At 46.4% G+C, this 19,660-nt stretch overlaps 1 protein-coding gene across 3 annotated transcripts; it reads right to left on the bottom strand.

Annotated features, from left to right (window-relative positions):
• Window positions 1-6,243: 6,243 nt before the first annotated feature.
• ZBTB25 (zinc finger and BTB domain containing 25) lies at window positions 6,244-15,184 on the bottom strand. Of its 3 annotated transcripts, none has more exons than XM_063118148.1 (3): window positions 15,132-15,184; window positions 10,115-10,294; window positions 6,244-9,333 (listed from the first exon to the last, which is right to left on the bottom strand). In XM_063118148.1, the coding sequence occupies exons 2-3, from the start codon at window positions 10,285-10,287 to the stop codon at window positions 8,190-8,192; spliced, it is 1,317 nt and encodes a 438-aa protein (XP_062974218.1). In that variant the 5' UTR covers window positions 10,288-10,294; window positions 15,132-15,184; the 3' UTR covers window positions 6,244-8,189. The 3 variants fall into 3 exon arrangements, with proteins under 3 accessions (XP_062974218.1, XP_062974219.1, XP_062974217.1); XM_063118149.1 differs by lacking the exon at window positions 15,132-15,184 and adding an exon at window positions 12,241-12,259; XM_063118147.1 differs by lacking the exon at window positions 15,132-15,184 and adding an exon at window positions 11,936-12,099.
• Between the last annotated feature and the right edge of the window lie 4,476 nt (window positions 15,185-19,660).

Below are 19,660 nucleotides of genomic sequence, written 5' to 3'. Positions count from 1 at the left end.
CTCTTGAAAGCCTCTAGTGTGGGAGAGCCCACAACCTCACCAGGCAACTGATTCCATTGTCGTACTGCTCTAACAGTCAGGAAGTTTTTCCTGATGTCCATCCGGAATCTGGCTTCCTTTAACTTGAGCCCGTTATTCCGTGTCCTGCACTCTGGGAGGATCGAGAAGAGATCCTGGCCCTCCTCTGTGTGACAACCTTTTAAGTTTTTGAAGAGTGCTATCTTGTCTCCCCTCAAAACTTCTCTTATCCAGGCTAAACATGCCCAGTTCCCACAGGCGTCTGGTTGGCCACTGTGGGAACAGAATGCTGGACTAGAAAGGCCTCCAGATAGGCCTATCCCGCAGGGCTTTTCTTCTGTATTTATTTAAAAACCCTTCATTCTCCTGTTCTTTTTAAAGCACTTTCCCCTCTGGCTCCTCCTTTTGATGCTCTTGAGATATGCCGCATTGTCAGCCAACCCAGCAAAGTTAGGGAATTTTCGGCAGGGTCAAATAATTGAGAAATTTGTGGCCAGGGTGAAATAGTTTAGCATGAAGGGAGCACTCAGAACTTTTACTGTATTTCCTTGTCATTTCACTCCAAAAGAAATACTTTGAAGTACTGTTCACCTCGCTGGTGGGTGGGTGTTTTGAAAAGTTCTCTCTTTCCCGCCCCCTCTTCATGCTCTTCTGACACATGTTTAAAATTCCCTCATAAATCTCAGTGAGTCACGTTTATGTGTCACAGCATGCGGTAGAAGAGCAGTGGGAGGAACAGAGGAGGAGGAAGGGCGGGAGAAAGGTCCTCAGTAAAGTTTACAACTGGCAAGTTCACAATTTTCTTAGAAAAAGAAAACTGTCAATTTGAACCTTTGCTGCCACCTTCTGGTTTATAAAGTTCTAACACTTAGGAATGCTGCAGATGGAGGCTCAGGCCTTAGCTAGACCTAAGGTTTATCCCGGGATCGTCGCTGCCTGCTCCCGGGATCCCGTGTGTCATTTACATGAACAGGGATGACCCCGGGACGATCCTGGGATAAACCTTAGGTCTAGCTAAGGCCTCAGAGACACCACATTTGCATTCAAAGGCAAACTTAAGAGTTTCGCTACTTTAAAGGGGAAATTCCGCACCTTTACTGGGGCTCCATTTTCTGGAGTCTTTGTGGGATTACGATCAGCACAATACATGTGCTTCCCCCCTCCCCATTTCCTTTGTGGGCAAGTTCCATGTTTTATTTCTATGGCCAGCAGATACTAGTGCTGCAATGTCGCACTATTCTGGAAGTACACTACTTCTTTGATGACACTTTATATTTATTACTCCATTTTCCTCAATTTATAAAATGCGGACTAAAGCTTATAATCGATGGGAGAGGCACTGAAGGTTGACGACGTCATGAAAAGGACTCACGAACTTCTGTGAGTTAACAGTCACAATCACACGATAAATGCCTCATGTACAAATGTCCTTAGGCTGGCCGCAGATGACACACCCACCACATACTAGTTGGGTTAGAGAGATGCAACATGGCTTGGGGAGGGGAAGTCAAGTTGCACTGGATTCAGGACAGATCAAAGGAAGGAGCAGAGTGAGAAGCAGGTGAACAAGCAGGTTGCAATGGTGAAGAGGAGCAGCAACTCCAGGGTGCTCTTTGTCAGTGGGCCCCTGCTCTAGAGTGGGCTCTTGGCTGGTGCCCAACTATACCTACCATTGAAGTCAGTCTTACATACACCACTCACTCACTTACTCACTCAAATCCAACTTCTGCCCAAGAGTATTTCAGAGGCATCTGCTTTGAGCAGACAAAACCAACACTCTTCCCAGAAACTTCAGTTCTCAAACCACCCACCCATCCAGAAATCTTGGCTCCTAGCTCTTCTCCTCATCCCACACTCAGTTACTTGGAACATTTTCAGAGAAAATCCAGGTGAAAAAAAGAGAGTGAAAACTGCTCTGAGCAGGCGCCTGAGAGAGCTCTGGAAGAGAGGTCTTTGTATAAATAAAACTTGGGAGGTTTATTAACAGAATGGGTTTGGTGCTGTGAGATGCAATCCACCAGCCATGAAATATTTCTAGGATGCTGTGGGAAAAGGAGAGCCCATTCCTAAAGTATTCCCCCCCACACACACCTTTCCCCCCCTCTGTCAGCTGCCCGACAACACCTGAAGGGCTGTGCTTTTTACATCCCTGTTCTGCACAAATGCCCGTAATGTACTGCTTCCCACATGGGTTGAGTGAGTGTCAGCTGCTTATCTTACCTGCTTCCTTGTAGAGATGTAAAATTTCCGGAAATTTTGAAGCCATGGGGAAAAAAACGTTTTTTTCCTGGGGTTTTTTTGGGGGGGAAACAGGAAATTTTTGGAAAAATTGAAATAATGCAATATTAGCACTTTTTACAGATTGAAAGTCACTTTGTTACATTAGCAACATAAAATGTAATTATGTCCAAGTGGGTTTGGCATAAAATTATTACATTTGGTATATTAAAAGTACAGTGTATTCAAACTATTATTACAAATTTACTTTACTTTTTTTTTTTACTTTTTTTTAGTAACAAATGGAGCTACAAGCTCCTGAACGGTTAGGAACTTCTTTGGTTCTGCCAGTTTATGAGCAGGCAAAAAATCAATTTAAAACAACAACAGAAGAAACCACCAACATTAGTAACAAAGAAAATTATTTCTGTTTCCGCTAGTCCTCCATTGTCAAGACATAAAGCACCCATTCCCATAAAAAGAACTGAGAAAAAGGGGGGGGGAAACCAAGATTCAATTAATATGTATGAAATTTAACCAGACTCATTTTCTGACCTTCAGTATTAGTTTCAGTCTCTGCTTCAGTGGCAGTGCCCCCTAGAGGCAGAAATGCATCTTCCCCTTGCATTTGAGAGTTGTAGTCTCAGTTTGCAACCTAGGATTTGCTTGTCCTTGGTGCACGACATTGTAATAATCTGATACTGTACAGATTTTAGAAATCATTTGGAGAAGTAAATATCTGAATATCTTGTCTTAAACATTTTATTCATCATGCTAAAATAAAACATCCTGTAATCCATTTTTTATTTTTTTCCAATTTTTCCAATTTTTCAGAAAAAAAACAAGAGGCTTCGGAAAAAAACGGAAAAAAACGTTTTTTTCCTGAATTTTTCTGGGGTTTTTCCGGGCCTTCACATCGCTACTTCCTTGCCTCAGAGGACATTCCTGGGCGCTGCAACCTGTAGGTAGAGGCTGAAGTGAGAAACCAGAGAAGCTTCAATACAAGGGCAAGAAATGCTTCTGTCCCTGTCCTAGAGCGGATAGGCTTTTGGTCCCACGAAGGGCATCTCCCGTGCTCTTATGAGTGTGATTTTATTGCGAGAATATTTGGGGAGAGACACAATGAAGTTAAAAGCCAGGAGAGAGGGGGAAACGGGGATAGAGAGAGAGCAAGGCTGTGAACCGCCCAGAGAGCTTCGGCTATTGGGCGGTATAAAAATGCAATAAATAAATAAATAAGGCTAGAGGCTGTGAGTGATGAGAAACAGCAAGGTAAAGAGATGGGAAGGGCAAGAGCGAAGCTAAAAGTTGGGAAGGAGAGGGGGGGAACGGTAAGGCACGGGGTGAAAGGGAAATAGTAAGGCTAGGGGCTAGAAAGGGAGAGAAAGAAGATTGCCATGTTTTTGAAGGGATCAGGGAGGGGATAGCTTCATAAGTGCTGTTGGAAGTGGCTATGAGTGGTGCATTGGGGACCCTCTGGTATATTCTGTCAGCAGCCATTCAGGATCTTCTCTTCTGCTTCTTCTTCTTCTTCTTCTTCTTCTTTTTATTTGTATCCCGCCTTTTGCCCAATACTGGGCCTCAAGGCAGCCTTCTGTCTTAGGCAGAAAAATCTTCTGCATCACTGCTACCTAAACTTTTTAGATGGAGCTGCCAGGGACTGAACCCAGGACCTTCTGCATGCAAAACATGTATTCTACCACTGAGCTATGGCCCCCAGGGAGTGACGGAGACAAGCCTAAGCCTCCTTATCAGTTAACCAATCAGGCGACGCAGTTCCAAATTCTGCTGCTGAATCAGCATGAAAACCCATAATTCTGCAGAAAACCAGTTATATGATTATCCAGTGAAAGCATCTACAGAAAAGCAAAAAGCATGAGAATGAACACCAGCACACAGTGAGTTGATTCAAAAGATTATAGTTTTATTCCTCAGGTCGTTGTTTTAAATAAAAAAACAAGAGTGGAGAACTTAAAAGTGGAGGCTGTTTTCAGGGCCGGTGCCAGACTATTTTGCGCCCTAGGCAAGGCAAGCTACTTGCACACACACACACACACAAATTGCACGGAAGTCTGAACGTGTGCGCCGAGTAGAGAGCTGGGACTGGCTCACTTCGATTTGGGACCGAGCCGTCTGGAATTCACCGAGACTTACTTCCGTGTGAACGCAACCCGCTATGCAGCCTGGCATCCTGATCCCCTCCGCACGTTTAAGGCTTCCGAGTAAGGAGGCATAGGCGGATCAGGCCGCACTGGTGGCTCCCTGTGCAATGCTTTCTCAGATGCAAGTCCCGTTGATCCACGTGCACAGGATCGGGAAGCAGGAGAGTTTGCCTTGCGAGGAGTCCACAAGTCCCTAGCTTTCCTGGGGGAACGGAGTCCTGCTTGCCCACCTGCCTGGACATCGCAGCCTGTTTGAGGAGAGAGGCGAGGCGACCCAGTGCCCTTTCCTCGGGAGTAAGGCAGAGGCTGGCTTGGGCCAGGGTCAAGCTTGCCACGTGCTTCTTCTTCTGGTGGCAGTGGCGGCCTCCCGGCTCTGGGAGAGCAGCTTCCAGGCAGCTAGAGTGGCTCTGGGAGGGTGGCTTCCAGGCAGAAGTCCGAACGTGGAGCTGTCCCCAGCATCCCTGGCTTTCTTTTGGCTGGGCGCAGGGCGCCATCTCGCCTGCCTAAGCTCAGCTGAATCCTTGGGCCGGGCTGGCTCACAGTCAGTGAGTGCTGTGCGGCGCGCAGTGCCCCTCTTAACTTGGCGCTCTAGGCGGCCGCCTGAGTGGCCTCTATGGTAGCACCAGCCCTGGCTGTTTTTTGAATATAAACATTAGAGAGAATCTACATCTATAATCTTAATGGGAGAGAAATGTTTTAGGCAACATTAACCTTAAATTAACGGTTAGCAACTATTAATTCATACACAGGATAAATTAACACACACTATCTAGCACATCTGAGGCTAGCAAGAGTTTTTAATTTAGCCAGCTATCCAGCTACCATTGAACTTGCGTGCCTTTTCGTGGGTGGATGCACCAACCTGGATCCCTCCAGATATTTTGGACTATAATTCCCATTTTATCATTCTTGATCACTGGCCATGCTGGCTGGGGCTGATGGGAATTGTACTCCAAATTATCTAGAGGGCCCCAAGTTAAGAAACACTGAATTCTAATCCAACCCCCACCTGTGCTCCGAGTCCCCTAATAAAACAGCCTACAGCCAGTTTCCAACAGTTTCCCAAACGTCCAATAACACGGTTCTCCTGAATTTAGAAAAACAGTCAATTGTAAATGCAAAAAGGCTTATTTTAGACTTAGAGTGTGTAACAGAGGGCTCCGTGTTTGCGATTTGGCAAGCAGATCTGAGCATGCCTAATGACTGGAAGAACCCAAAAGCAGAGCAGTGACTCATCCAGAGATGCAATGGGAAGTCTCTTCCAAGTTCTCTCCATCACGAGTGATTTAATGATCCAATCGCATCCAAAGCAGAGATGCTGAACAAAGGCTATTTGGAAAGCTGCGAGGCCTGAGTGTGCAGTGGAGGCAGTTTCAATTGTGTGTTAATGTTTTGGGCTTTAATCCACTCTTTTCTCATAAGATACTCATGTGCCCCAGGGATACCATTTGGAGATTACTTTTCTGTGACCTATGATGGAGCAGGCCATGGATACTCCAAGGTCCACCAGATGGCGTCAGGAATGAATAATTCAGGCCGCTTGACATAATTCTTTTCCGAAGAGGAGAGAATATCCATAGAGATTCATACCGGGGGATTCTACACGTCGTACTGAGGGCGCTTCCATGCGCCCCCAAAGCGATCGTGTAGCTTGCCTTTCGAAGAGACGAGGAAGAGGCGTCCTTGCCGCTGCCCAAGGTGGGCGGCGGCGGCGGCAAGGACGCCTCTTCCTCGTCTCTTCGAAAGGCAAGCTACACGATCGCTTTAGGGGTGCACTGGGGGCGCATGGAAGCGCCCTCAGTACGACGTGTGGAATCCCCACCTCCTCTTTCACATGTATGCCTTCTTTGTGCCACCCATGAATTAAAAGGATCAGGCAGCAGGTGACGGGAAAGGTTCTCTGCCTGAGATGACCCTGAAAAGCTGCTGCCAGTCAGAACAGGCAATACTGGGCTAGATGAACAAATAGCTAACCTGCTGTAACTCAGCTTCCTATAGAAAGGGGGCTATGAGGTCCCTTAAGAAAACTACAACTGTCACCTGGTTAAAGAAATGTGAGTTGAGTGATTGTATATGTTTTCATCAATTATTGCATTCAATACAGATGTAAATAAAAACATTTGTTCTGCAGCAAAAAAAAGATCGCTTTCTTTTTCCAAGTCGGAGTCTTTGTGATCTTCCCCCCATCTCCAGTTTTGTAAGGCTTTCTATTAAACATAATTAAAAACAAAAACATTCTGCTACTTGACTAATCCAGGACATCTTTTAATTAATCAACTGTTAACTGGCTGAACACCGTAGCCCTATTTAAAAATGGTATAAAAATAAATAGAAATCCTATGTACTTTTAAATGTATTTAATTTTTATTCTGAAGCCCAACTTGGGATGCTCGCTACAACTTTCTCCTTTTACAAGCACTGCGACATTTATAAGAAAGGCCACTTCCTCACCTCTCATCTTCCTAGTTTGATATCTGAATACTTAGAATCATCAAAATGTGAAGGAGCTCATGGGAGGATCATGTAGTCCAACCCTCTGCCATATGCAAGAAAACCAATTAAACCATCCATGAGAGGTGGCTGTCCAGCCCCTTCTTAAAAACCTCCAGAGATGAAGAACCCACAACCTCTGTAAGTAGACTGTTCCACCGTTGTACAGAACTTACTGTCAGGCAGCTTTTCCTTATATTTAATTGAAATCTAGGTAGCTGTAACTTGTAAAAGGTAATGGGGGGGGAAGAGTCAAAAGGGGACAAAATGCTACACAAAAGATATCCCTATACAAACTCCATGTCTGAAAACATCTGGGAATATCTGCTCTTGTGAACACATGAAACTGTTTTATGAATCAGCCCCTTGGCCCATCTAATATTTATTTGGACTGGCCATAGTTTCCTCTGGTTCAGGTGGAGATCTTTCCCTGCAACCTGGGTTCCTGTTGACTGGAGAAAGCCAGGGCCTGAACATAGAATCCTCTGCATGCAATGCTATGGCCTCTATCCATGCACTTGGTGGTTTCGTTTGCATTTCACAACACTTTATGAAGCTGATATTGATGTAATTACATCAAACACAGCCATGCAACCAACCCAGTAAGATAGGCTAGAGTAGACTTCGGCCATAGCTAGACCTAAGGTTTATCCCTGGATCATCCAGGGGTCAAACCTGTTCATCTAGGTGACACACAGGGGATCCAGTGCTCAGGCAGGGGTGAACCCTGGATGATTCCAGGATAAACCTTAGGTCTAGCTGTGGCCTTCAACTCCCATCAGCACCAGCCAGAATGGCCAACGGTCAGGAATTTTGGGGATTGTAGTCCAAAACATCTAGAGGGCACCAGGTTGGAGAAGTCTGAGCTAAAACGGAGCTTTTTAGCATGAAAAGAAGAACATGAAACAAGACATAACGCAGTGATGGCCACCAACTTGGATGGCTTTAAAAGGGGACTAGACAAATTCATAGAGGAAGGGGTTACCAATGGCTACTAGTTAGGGTTGCAATATATTCCCTCCAGTATCAGAGGCATAGCATGCCTCTGAACGTCAGTTGCTGGGGAACATGAGCGGGAGGGTGCCGTTGCACTCATGTTAAACTTGTGGGCTTCCCACAGACATCTGGTTGGCCATTGGGGGAAGCAGGATGCGGGACTAGATAGGCCTTTGGTCTAATCCAGCACGGCTCTTCTTCTGTACTAACACACCTTCAACAGTAGTGAAACAGACACGGAGATTTATGCACACATCCACAGCCTAAAAGCACATACAATCAAAAGGACAATGGAGAAGGAAGACGCTATTCAACCAGGATGGTGTCAATGCTCTCTTGAGAGAGGTCAGGATCCGACCCGTTTTGTGAATCCACATGGGCTTGCGAGAGGGTGGTGGCGCTTTTCACCACACTTTGAGTCCAGCTGTCGCCATACGGCTGAAACTTGGAGGCCACTGCGTTGCCGAGCCTCTGGCATCGGCCGAATTTGAAGTGTTTACCTTTGTGGGTGTACATGTGCTCAAGCAGCTGGCTCTTCCGGAGGAACTTGTGGCCGCAGACCGTGCAGCTGATTTTCCTTTTCCGTGAGAAGGAAAAGTTGCAGTTTAACTCCACGGGCTCGGAGTCTTTGGACACCAGTGACAACTGGCCAATGGGCAACGGATCAAGGTTGCCGCGGGCAGGGTGCTCCGAATGGCGCTCGTTCTCTTTCCGGAGGAAGGGGCCCAGCCGGTGACCCCGGACAGCTTCGCAGTTCTCACTCAGGGACTGGAGCTGGCTGGGGTCGTTGCTTTCCAGGATCGAGGCCGGGACCCCAAATGGCAACGATCCTGACACGTGAGTAAACAGGTGTTCACGTAAATTACTCCGGGACTCAAAATGCTCCCCGCAGTACTGACATAAATGGACTTTGAGGTTAGCTTTAGGAAAAACCGAACCCCTGACCTCTGGGGAGGATGAGGTGTGACTCTGGGACACCACCGGCTCCGGGTCAGTCTTCTCCTGTTTGATCGTCACAGGTGGGTTTGCAAGCTCCTCTGCAGGTTTCACGGCTGCCTGGACAGAAGGATGAGAAATTTGCTGGTCCAAAGAGCTCTCGTCGAGCCCGATAGCCAGAGAGAGCTGAAGCTGAGGGTGGTCCCCTTGGCTGGCAGTCCTGCTTCCGAGACCCGTGACGCTGTCTTTCGCCTGCAGGTTTTCCTTGACAGTTTTATGCGCGGTGGAGATCTGGATCCCGTACAAGTTTGAAGATGGCACAGCCTCCGGCGAGAGCATCTGGTTCATTTCGATCGCCATGCGGGAAAGGTAGTCGGCGTGCAGGAAACGGATGCCTTCCTCCAGCCGGGCATGGTTGACCATTTGCTTGGGTCCTTTTCCGGTGTACATAATATGTAGCAGGTAGCTAAATATGTCGGGCTGGATATCTGTCGGCTGAATCTTTATGCATTCGCTGCTTGAAACAAAAACGAGAGTTAAGTAAGCACATCACAGGACAGCTTCGTTTATCTGAGGGAGAAGGCAGACATAAGATTTGTAGCAAAAGAACTAGGAGGTAGAGTGTTGTCAGGAGATCCGGGTTCTAGTCCCCGCTCAACTATGAAGCTCACTTGGTGACTTGGACCACCAGTCACTAAATCTCAGCCTAATCTACCTCACAGGATTGTTGGGAAGATAAAATGGAGAGGAGGCGGCCTTGGGATCCTTACAAGAGGAAAAAGGGCAGGATATAAATGCAACAATATAGTAATAATAATAAATTATTATTATAATTATATTTGTATCCCGCCTTTTGTCCAATGCTTGGCCTCAACACAGCATTACAAAATTTAAAACATATACATTTAAAACCTATGAATAGCAATAAACAAAAGTTAAAAATATACTAAATATGTTCCAATATTAAAACATTTAAAATACATGACAATTTTATTTGCCAAAGGCCTGCTGGAACAAAGATGTTTTTGCCTGCCTCCGAAAGCACATCAAGGAGGGAGCCAGTCTAGCTTTCTTGGGAAGAGAGTTCCAGAGCAGTGGAGCAGCCACCAAGAAGGCCCTCTCCCACATTCCCACCAGGCGCGCCAGTGATGGTGGTGGGACTGAGAGAAGGGCTTCCCCCGAAGATCTTAAAGGACAGGCAGGCTCGTAAAACCCAACAGCTCCAGCCAGCCTCACCGGGAAGCAAGTTTGGAATTGCAGCCTGATATGCCCCCAGAAGACCGGCATGGCCTTACCTTGTCTGATGAATGAATATCATCTTAAAATAGTTTGAAAAAGCAGCCAAGACAGCTCGGTGAGCTTTGAAATAGACATCCCCAATCGCAACTGTGCAGTCACAGAGGAAGCCAAATTCCCGTTGCATGTTCAGCTGCTGCAGAAGGATCAGGCTGTGGCTGGCTGTATCCATTGCGTTTCTACGGTACAAAGGACACACTCATTTCAGTATAGACATGAACAGGAAGGGTCACACCAAAGTAGCAGAACCCATGTTTTGAATGCCAAGAGTCCCAGTTTCAATCCCTGGAATCATGGGTGTCCACAGGAATTTTTCTGAGGGAGGGGAGCTGTGCATCAGTGCGTGGTTATAATTCACATAAATAATGCGTACTGCTATAACAACACAGTGCATTTTCCTTGTAGGTGTGCTTTGTTGCTTAGCGCCACGATCCATAACATTTAAAAGTGTAGAGAGGTTTGGAAAATCCTGGGAATTTGACAGCACTAATGCAGAAGAGGTGTTATAGTTGAGTTTCACACAGGAGGCATCATGGATGTCCAATAAACGATATTTGAAGTGAGGGTTAGATACCTCAAATAGGAACAAGAAGGGCAAAAAACCCAGATGCATAAACATTGTACAGCAGTCTTAAGAACGTCATTTTTATGGCATCACTGTCCTTATAACTTTGACAATGTCACATGACTTAGAATCATAAAATAGTAGAGTTGAAAGGGGTGGAGGGAGCTTTCTTGTTGCTGCTATTGTTAAACTACTGAGAGTCAGTAATCCTTTCCACTTATTGCAAATTGTCAAGCAATCTACCAATTGATCCTGATTTACCTTCTGCACACACCTAATCATAGAATCAAGGAATAGTAGAGTTGGAAGGGGCCTATAAGGCCACTGAGTCCAACCCCCTGCTCAATGCAAGAATCCACCCTAAAACATCCCTGACAGATGGGTGTCCAGCTGCCTCTTGAAGGCCTCTAGTGTGGGAGAGGCCACAACCTCCCTAGGTAACTGGTTCCAATGTTGTACTACTCTAACAGTCTTTCCTGATGTCCAGCCGGAATCTGGCTTCCTGTAACTTCAGCCCGTTATTCCGTGTCCTGCACTCTGGGAGGATCGAGAAGAGATCCTGGCCCTCCTCTGTGTGACAACCTTTCAAGTATTTGAAGAGTGCTATCATGTCTCCCCTCAACCTTCTCTTCTCCAGGCTAAACATGCCCAGTTCTTTCAGTCTCTCTTCATAGGGCTTTGTTTCCAGACCCCTGATCATCCTGGTTGCCCTCCTCTGAACACGTTCCAGCTTGTCTGCGTCCTTCTTGAATTGTGGAGCCCAGAACTGGATGCAATACTCAAAATGAGGCCTAACCAGGGCCGAATAGAAGGGAACCAGTACCTCACACAATTTGGAAGCGATACTTCTGTTAATGTAGCCCAAAATAGCATTTGCTTTTTTTGCAGCCACATCACACTGTTAGCTCATACTCAGCTTGTGATCTACAACAATTCCAAAAATCCTTCTCGCTTGTAGTATTGCTGAGCCAAGTATCCCCCATCTTGTAACTGTACATTTGTTTATTTTTCCTAGGTGTATAACTTGGCATTTATCCCTATTAAATGTCATTCTATTGTTTTCAGCCCACCACTCCAGCCTATCAAGATCAATTTGAAGTTTGTTTCTGTCTTCCAGAGTATTAGCTATCCCACCCAATTTTGTGTTGTCTGCAAATTTGATAAGCATTCCCTGCACCTCCTCATCCAAATCACTAATAAAAATGTTTAAGAACACTGGGCCCAGGACTGAGCCCTGCGGTACCCCACTCATTACCTCCCCACAGTTTGAGAAGGTTCCGTTGATAAGCACACTTTGAGTCCGATTCTGTAGCCAACTGTGAATCCACCTAATAGTTGTTCCATCTAGCCCACTTTTAGCTAGTTGGTTAATCAGAATATCATGGGGCACTTTGTCAAAAGCTTTGCTGAAGTCAAGATATATTACGTCCACAGCATTCCCACAGTACACAAGGGAGGTTGCCCGATCAAAAAATGAGATCAAATTAGTCTGACAGGACTTGTTCCTGACAAATCCATGTTGGCTTCTAGTGATCACCGCATTGTTTTCAAGGTGCTTACAGATTGACTCCTTTATAATCTGCTCCAAAATTTTCTCAGAGATGGATGTCCGACTGACTGGTCTGTAATTCCCAGGTTCCTCCTTTTTGCCCTTTTTGAAGATAGGGACAACGTTAGCCCTCCTCCAGTCGTCCGGCACCTCACCCGTCTTCCATGATTTTGCAAAGATAATAGACAGCGGGTCTGAGAGTTCTTCCGCTATAGTTTCCAGGTTCCTCCTTTTTGCCCTTTTTTGAAGACAGGGACAACATTAGCCCTCCTAGAATGATTTCCATCTTGGAAACACTGGAGAACATTCCCTTGAGAGGAGCAGTGGAGACCGGCATGGAAAGGAGAAATGGGTCTGCTTAATCAGGGTTTGGGGGGGTCTAGAGGAGCCTGGACTACTGACTTTACTTTTTCTCATTGTTATCAGCCTCTTTTTATGTCAGCTATCAACACAACTTTTGCATGGACTGAATTTTGCACTGCAGCACTGTTAAGATAAGAAAATAACAGAAGCCCTGCTGGATCAGTCCAAGGGTCCATCTAGTCCAGCAATTTCTCACAGTGGCCAATCAGCTGTTGACCAGGAACCCACAAGCAGGACACAGTGCAAGAGCACCCTCCCACCCATGTTCCCCAGGAACTGATGTATATATGCATACTACCTCTGCTACTGGAGGTAGCACATAGCTATCAGGATTAGTAGCCATTGACAGCCTTCGCCTTCAGTAACTTATCAGGAAGTGTTCTTTTGGAACTGCATTCTCCCCGCCCCCGCGAACTACACACTGACTTGGTTCAGATGGGTTAAATAGTCAAGGGTGAGTTAAATAGTTAATGGTGGGTTAAACAGTCAATGGTTGGTTCTTGTGTCATCTGCCAGGACTTTTTCATACCACAGTTGATTATTCGGCCAAAGTAACCAACACTGTGCAGAGTTGATTATTTAAACTGTTGGTTATCGTGTCACGTGTTGAGCACCGTCGACTATATCACACACAGTTTGTTAGGTTCAGTGACGACAGAGTCCCCTGGCAAGAGCGACCGAATAGTTCCCGTGCATCCAAATGCCACACAGGGGATCCTGGCAGGGACAATCCCTCCATTTTCCTGGGATAGCCCTTAGGTGTAGAAAGGGCCATGAAATCTGCACAATGTCTTTCAATTCTTTTCCTGGCTTCCTTTGCACTTTTAACGGCTTTTGGGCAAGGTTCATTGCAGGTGTGAATGGCATGGTTAATTCAGGGGAGTGGGATTACCTGCTCACCTTGCAGTCCACCCCTAGGCTCTGCTCTTTAAGATACACATAATAGACGCAGATATGAATTGCACTGTTGCTAAAATCCACTTCACAGCCTCACCTCTATTTCCCTAAAAGCCAACACACCAGGAGACTGGGTAACAACACTGGACTACACAGCAAAGTTGGCATGCACAACTCTTTAACACACACTCCTGCTCCCTGCAAAAATGGGAATAATAACACTGGGCTACTTTGCAGGGCTGGCGTAACCCACATTTTCTCATCCACATCCCTGCCACCTTCAGAATGAATGTAATAATTATTACCGTTATCTGCACGCATTGTCAGGGTGATTTTTTAAAACGTGCAGAAACTCATGGGGAGGAGGGAAATTAACAAGACCTGAACTCCTGTCTTTGACTACCTTTTATTTTGGGGTAGACACACTACCGCCCAGGCTCAGCCACACTAAACTCCTGGATTTCTAAAATGTGTTTCATGAAGCAGCAATCACTCCCAAGAGAGAAGTTCTCCCAAAGAGGCTTAAAATGGCTCAAATTGATTTTATCTGTACATCATCCTGGGATCCCAATGATATAGGACAGCATACAAATGTTTAAATTAAAAACACAACAAAAAGCACCTCCCATTGTCCCTCCCCGTTGGCTGTGCTGGCTAGGCTTTTTGGGAGTTGTAGGCCCAAACATCTGGAAGGCCACTAGTTGCCCACCCCTGGTACCTACTCCCTTGCTGCTAGGGAGGGAGGGAGGGAGGGAGTACACTAGCCTTCGCCAACCTGGTGCCCTCCAGGAGTTACAGTCCAACACACATCTGCAGGAAGCTGAACGCACTGGAGAGGCGGAGGCATGAGGCTCTTCCGCTGGATTCACAACAGAGGCTGCAATAATCCTGAACACAATAAAACCTCACTGGACACGCTGGGGCTGAATTCCCCCAGGGAGGAGAATGATAAGAGCCCACCCCCACCCCCGCTTCGCATGCAGAAGGTCCCGGGTTCAATTCCCGGCATCTCCACGTGGGGCTAAGAAAGAATCCTGCCCGATACTCTCTGGAGAGCCTCTGCTGCCAGTCTGATTTGGTCTAAAGCCGGCTTCTTGTGTTCCTAAAAGAGCCGCCAAAGACCTATGGCTGCCGCTGGGGCCAGGGGCTTCCCTCCCAGCAGGGAGCCAAGAAGTGCATATGCAAAAGCGCCACCCCTTTGCTGCTTCCCGCTTGGGGGCAAGCTGCTTTGCCTGCTTCTGCGCAACTCCTATTATTATCATCATCATCATCATCATCATCATCATCATTATTATTATTATTATTAGTGCCCGAGGCAGGCCTTTCGCCGCCGCGCATGCCTACCACCAAAGATGCCCAAGCGCGCCCGGGCGGAGCTGCTCGGGGGAGCGCAACGGAGAGCGGACCCAGCTGCGCCGAGGCGCGCAGAAGGCGGCCCAGCGCTCGCCCTCCCGCCTTCCCCGCAGCCCTAAAACGGAGCAGGCGCGGAGGAAGGGGGCTTCTGGCTCCCTCTCTCCCTCCCTCGGCTCGGGCGGGCCGCCTTGCGGAGCCCCGCGCACCTGGAGGAGACGCGCGCCAGGCCTGCGTGTGCGCCTCACCTGCCCAGGGCACGCGAGGTGGGCAACGGCGGCCAGGTCCTTACCCGAGCGGCCGGTGGGCCTCCAGCGCATGGAAGTGGCGGGCGACCGCAGCGGCTGAGACGGGCGCGCGCTTGGGCGCGCTCACGCCGCTGCCGCCAGCGCGCGCGGGTCTCGGCCTGCGCGCACGCTCCTGTTTCCATACGCACGGACAGCTCCAAGTAGGGGGAAAAGCCTTTCCTTCCTTCCAGAATGTATTGGACTACAACGCCCATGCCGGCTGCGTTGGATGGAAGTTGGAGTCCGACGCGTCTTTAGGCTGGGGGAAGGGAAGGGAAGGGAAGGGGGTGCTGTGACGTCAGAGAAGGCTTTGGAAACAAAACGGTGCTGATTACAAAGTTTTAAAATGCAACCGTTCCTAACAGGGCAGATTAATGTAAAGGTAAAAACAGCAGCCAGCGCTACAATAGTAGAAGAGGAAAGAGCAAGAAGAAATGAAAACAAGACAAGGACAACGCAGGCAGAAATGAACAAATAAATAAGGGTGCAATCCCATGCGTGTATAGACGCACACACAAAGTCCTACAACTCCCAGCATGCCCCCAGCTGGCTGAGGCATGCTGGGAGTTGTAGGATATTTTTCTGTGTAAACTTGCATAGGATTGCACCCTAAATCACCCATTGAAAGCTTGGGAGAATGTGCTGCATGTGCATATTTAGCTTATTTAATAAAATTCCTATCCCTGCTGCCTTCCAAAGGTAAATCACTACTACCCCTAAGGGTATTCAAAGGATTCCCTTCCCTTCAAGTGTTAAGTTGCTAGTTATTAGCCCCTGCTCTAGTTCTGGGACAGGTCGGAGTGAGAGGCAGATGCGTCTGGTGTCTGCTCTATTATTTATTATTATTATTATTTATTTATATAGCACCATCGATGTACATGGTGCTGCACAGACCACACTGTGTGTCCCTGAGCACTAAAGGACCATTTAATGTACTGACCCTGTTCAGATGACACACTAAGGTCATAGCTAAGCCTAAGGTTTATCCCTGGATCGTCCAGGGGTCAAACCTGTTCATCTAGGGCCATAGCTAGACCTAAGGTTTATCCCTGGATCGTCCAGGGGTCAAACCTGTTCACGTAGGTGACACACAGGGGATCCAGTGCTTAGGCAGGGGCAAACCCTGGATGATCCCAGGATAAAGGTCTAGCTGTGGCCTAGGTGACACGCAGGGGATCCAGTGCTCAGGCAGGGGCAAACCCTGGATGATCCCAGGATAAACCTTAAGTCTACCTGAGGCCTAAGCCACAGTGGTTAAGCATTTTGAGCTAAACGTTATGGCTGTGTTTCGTGCGAACCATAACTTAGCATGTTTTGTGAACCATTCCTAACCATGGTGGCTACATAACGGTTTAAACACGCTCACTAACCATTTGCTGCAAAAGGGTTAGCAGCCTAACCATGACTTAACGCATTGTCTGAACAGGCCCACTGCCTGCCACGCACGGCATGCCACACCTGACATGGTTTAATTTGAATCTATGGTCAGCCTTGTTTTTCTGTATGTATCTTTTACTCAAAGAACAAACACCCTCTTACACCCTGAAGGGCTGCATACAAAAACAGCAGGCAGAATAAAGTTTTCAGGGAGTTATTGGGGAATGGATGAGGCAGTAATACTTGGAATGAGAGTATGTGATTCTTGGCGCATGCCGGGAGTGCCAACTGGGTGGGTTTGGGTATTTAAACCCTCCTAAATTTTGGAGATTATACCTTGGAACATAACCCAAGCAAAGCTAATTCTACAATTAGCAAAATCATTTTAGTATTTTCACCCAACTCCTCAGCCAGAAAGGCTCCTGGAGTGCCTTACAGTAAAACAAGACAGTTCCTGCTTGCAGGCTTTCAATCTAAAAAGACATGTCACACAAGGAAAAGGCGGTGGGGAGGGAAGAGAAAACAAATAGCCAGTCTGATGGAAAGGCCACACTACCCACTCTCATCTCCCTCAGTACAGCCTCCTGGAATGGCTGCTGGCGGTGACAGTTGGAGGAGGAGGAAGAGGAGGAAATTGAAATCAAGTGGTAAAGTGTATCCCAGCCTGTATCACTTGGGGCTGCAGGTAGGATATTGAATGAAGAAAAATGTGGAGAGAGGGGAGACCAATATATAGAAAACTAGCCCACCAGAGAAGAGTTCAACTTCTTCTTGTTGGTTGTTGTTTTTCTTGACAAGGTTGCTTTTTATATGGACTTTTTCAGGGTTGGGGAGTATTCGGATATACAACCCCTCATGTGCAGCTGGAAATGTAGAATCCAGGATAACTTTTTAAATACTTGATTTTGCCCATTGTAGAATTTGGCACCAAATCCACCACTGTTAGTAAGGGAGAAATAGGGCAAAGAATTACCTTACATCTGGTGCAGAGAACGAAAGCTGGTGTGAAGCTAGAATAACATTGTAAAAAAAAACATTCCAGAACAAAACCACAAAGTACTGTTGTGGACTGTAGACTGAAACAGCATTGCAGGAAACATCTGGAGCAGAGGTGGGTTATCTTATCTGGAGCACCCTCTTGCTGAGCACAAAAAGACTCCAAGATTGTGCAGGACACTGTCCTGGTATCTGGGACCAGTACAGGCTGATAGCATGAGAGGTTAAGAAGAATAATGCTGAATAAACCATGGACCCATGTAGTCTGGCATTCTGATCATGCAGTGGGCAACCACATGCCTGATGAGGCTGCTGGCTCCAAGGTCAGTGAATCTGCTCTGGGTTTCAGTCAGAACTAATCAGAACTCTAACGGAGATTCACACCTTGGATAGCTCCTTTAGGATTCTGTCTGAAAACCCCGAGTGGATTCTCTGCCCCACTGAAATCGGAGCCACCAGCTGCCACTGGATGAGCTCCTCCATATCGGGAGGGATATAAGCAAAATGATATATTTTAAGAACTAAAGAACAGTTTGGATGAATAATAGACTTTGGCTGCAATCCTGCCCCATTAAAGCCAATGGGAGTTTTGTTATTCAATCTGAGTAGAATTTAATGTTCCCTTTATTAATTTTAATGTGTTCCACTTCTAGCATCTCTACAGACCTCTAACATCTGATAGATCGAACCAGGTACATGTGGTACAAGATGCTTTTTAGGCGTTTAGACTATACTAATGAGGAGATAACTTGCACCTGGCTAATGTAATATCCATTTTTAAACACCCATCTATTATTCTTTATTTACATGAGTAACATACGAAAAGGCAGTTCTCAGCCTCAAGGATTTTACAATCTAAAATTCAACACAGGGGATGAAGAGCTTGCATTCAGTGCCATCACATGCACTTTGGTTTCGTTTCAGCAGGAGAGGACAATCCTGTACCCACTTGAAAAGGAAAGGAACCTCTCATGCAAGCACTGAGTCATTACTGACCCTTGGAGGGACACCAGCTTTCGCTGATGTTTTCTTGGCAGGCCTTATAGCGGGGTGGTTTGCCGTTGCCCTCCCCGGCCATTATTACCTTTCCCCCAGCTAACTGGGTACTCATTTTACCGACCACGGGAGGATGGAAGGCTGAGTCGACCCGAGCCGGCTGCCTGAAACCAGCTTCCGCTGGGATCGAAAACTAGGACTTCCTTCTTTAGGATTGTGCTGGACTGATGGTTCAACAGAAAAGGTGGATTTGGAGGAAGAATTTGAAGAAGGGGGGTGGGTGTCAGTAGGCATGTAGGGCAGCAAGGAAGAAAGATCAGTCAACCACCTTTGAGAGGCAGAATAAAAAAATACATTAATTTTTTATTAAATAAATGTATTGCAATAAATGATTTCAATGAAACATGAAAAATAAATGTATCAAATAAGAGAACAAGAGACAATGGGACTGTTGAGTCTTCTGGAGCGGGAGGAGACAAGAGATTTCTATTGGATATGTTTAATACACATTGAAAAAAGAAGCAAACCATAATATGTTGATGGTATAAGTACCACACAGGGTAGGGCCTTTTCTGCAGCGGCACTCCGGCTATGGAACTCTTTCAGCTGTCTCCTCTGCTGCTGTCATGTAGGTGCCAGTTAAAGACCTATTTATTTGAGCAGGCTTTGGGGAGTGTAGGCAAGTGTTCTATTTCTTCTTTTTTTAAAAAAAAGATTGTTGTGGTGGTTTTATTGTATTTTATCATATATTTGTTATTTTAGAATCATGATTTTAATGTTGCTTATGTAGTGTATTGTTTTATATTATTATTATTTATTACATTTGTATACCGCTGCATAGCGGAGGCTATATGGGTGGTTTACATAGGATAAAAACATTTAAAAACAATATACAAAAATTTAAGATCACAAAAACATCTGGGAGAAAAGTCTTAACCTGGCGCCAAAAAGATGACAATGTTGGCACCAGGCGGGCCTCATCAGGGAGATTGTTCCACAATTGGGGGGCCACCACAGAAAAGGCCCTCTCTCTTGTTGCCGTCCTCTGAGCTTCAGTCAGAGTAGGTACCAGGACAAGGACCTTGGATGTTGAGCAAAGTGTACGGGTGGGTTTATTTAATTTATTTTTTACATTTATATACCGCCCCATAGCCGAAGTTCTCTG

Source organism: Elgaria multicarinata, chromosome 2 (assembly GCF_023053635.1).
Source record: "Elgaria multicarinata webbii isolate HBS135686 ecotype San Diego chromosome 2, rElgMul1.1.pri, whole genome shotgun sequence".
Classification (NCBI taxonomy): domain Eukaryota; kingdom Metazoa; phylum Chordata; class Lepidosauria; order Squamata; family Anguidae; genus Elgaria; species Elgaria multicarinata.
Note: the sequence above shows the minus strand (reverse complement) of the source record. Positions and strands in the feature narration are given on the sequence as shown.

Bases quoted from the DNA above. Each gene is read 5' to 3' on its own strand.
- ZBTB25 (XM_063118147.1), bottom strand. From the start codon at position 12,024: ATGGAACAACTATTAGGTGGATTCACAGTTGGCTACAGAATCGGACTC. The intron at 10,295-11,935 runs GTAATGAGTGGG...TTTGTACCGTAG, and splicing joins CCTTCTCAAACTGTGGGGAG to AAACGCAATGGATACAGCCA. The intron at 9,334-10,114 runs GTAAGGCCATGC...TGTTTCAAGCAG, and splicing joins ATATTCATTCATCAGACAAG to CGAATGCATAAAGATTCAGC.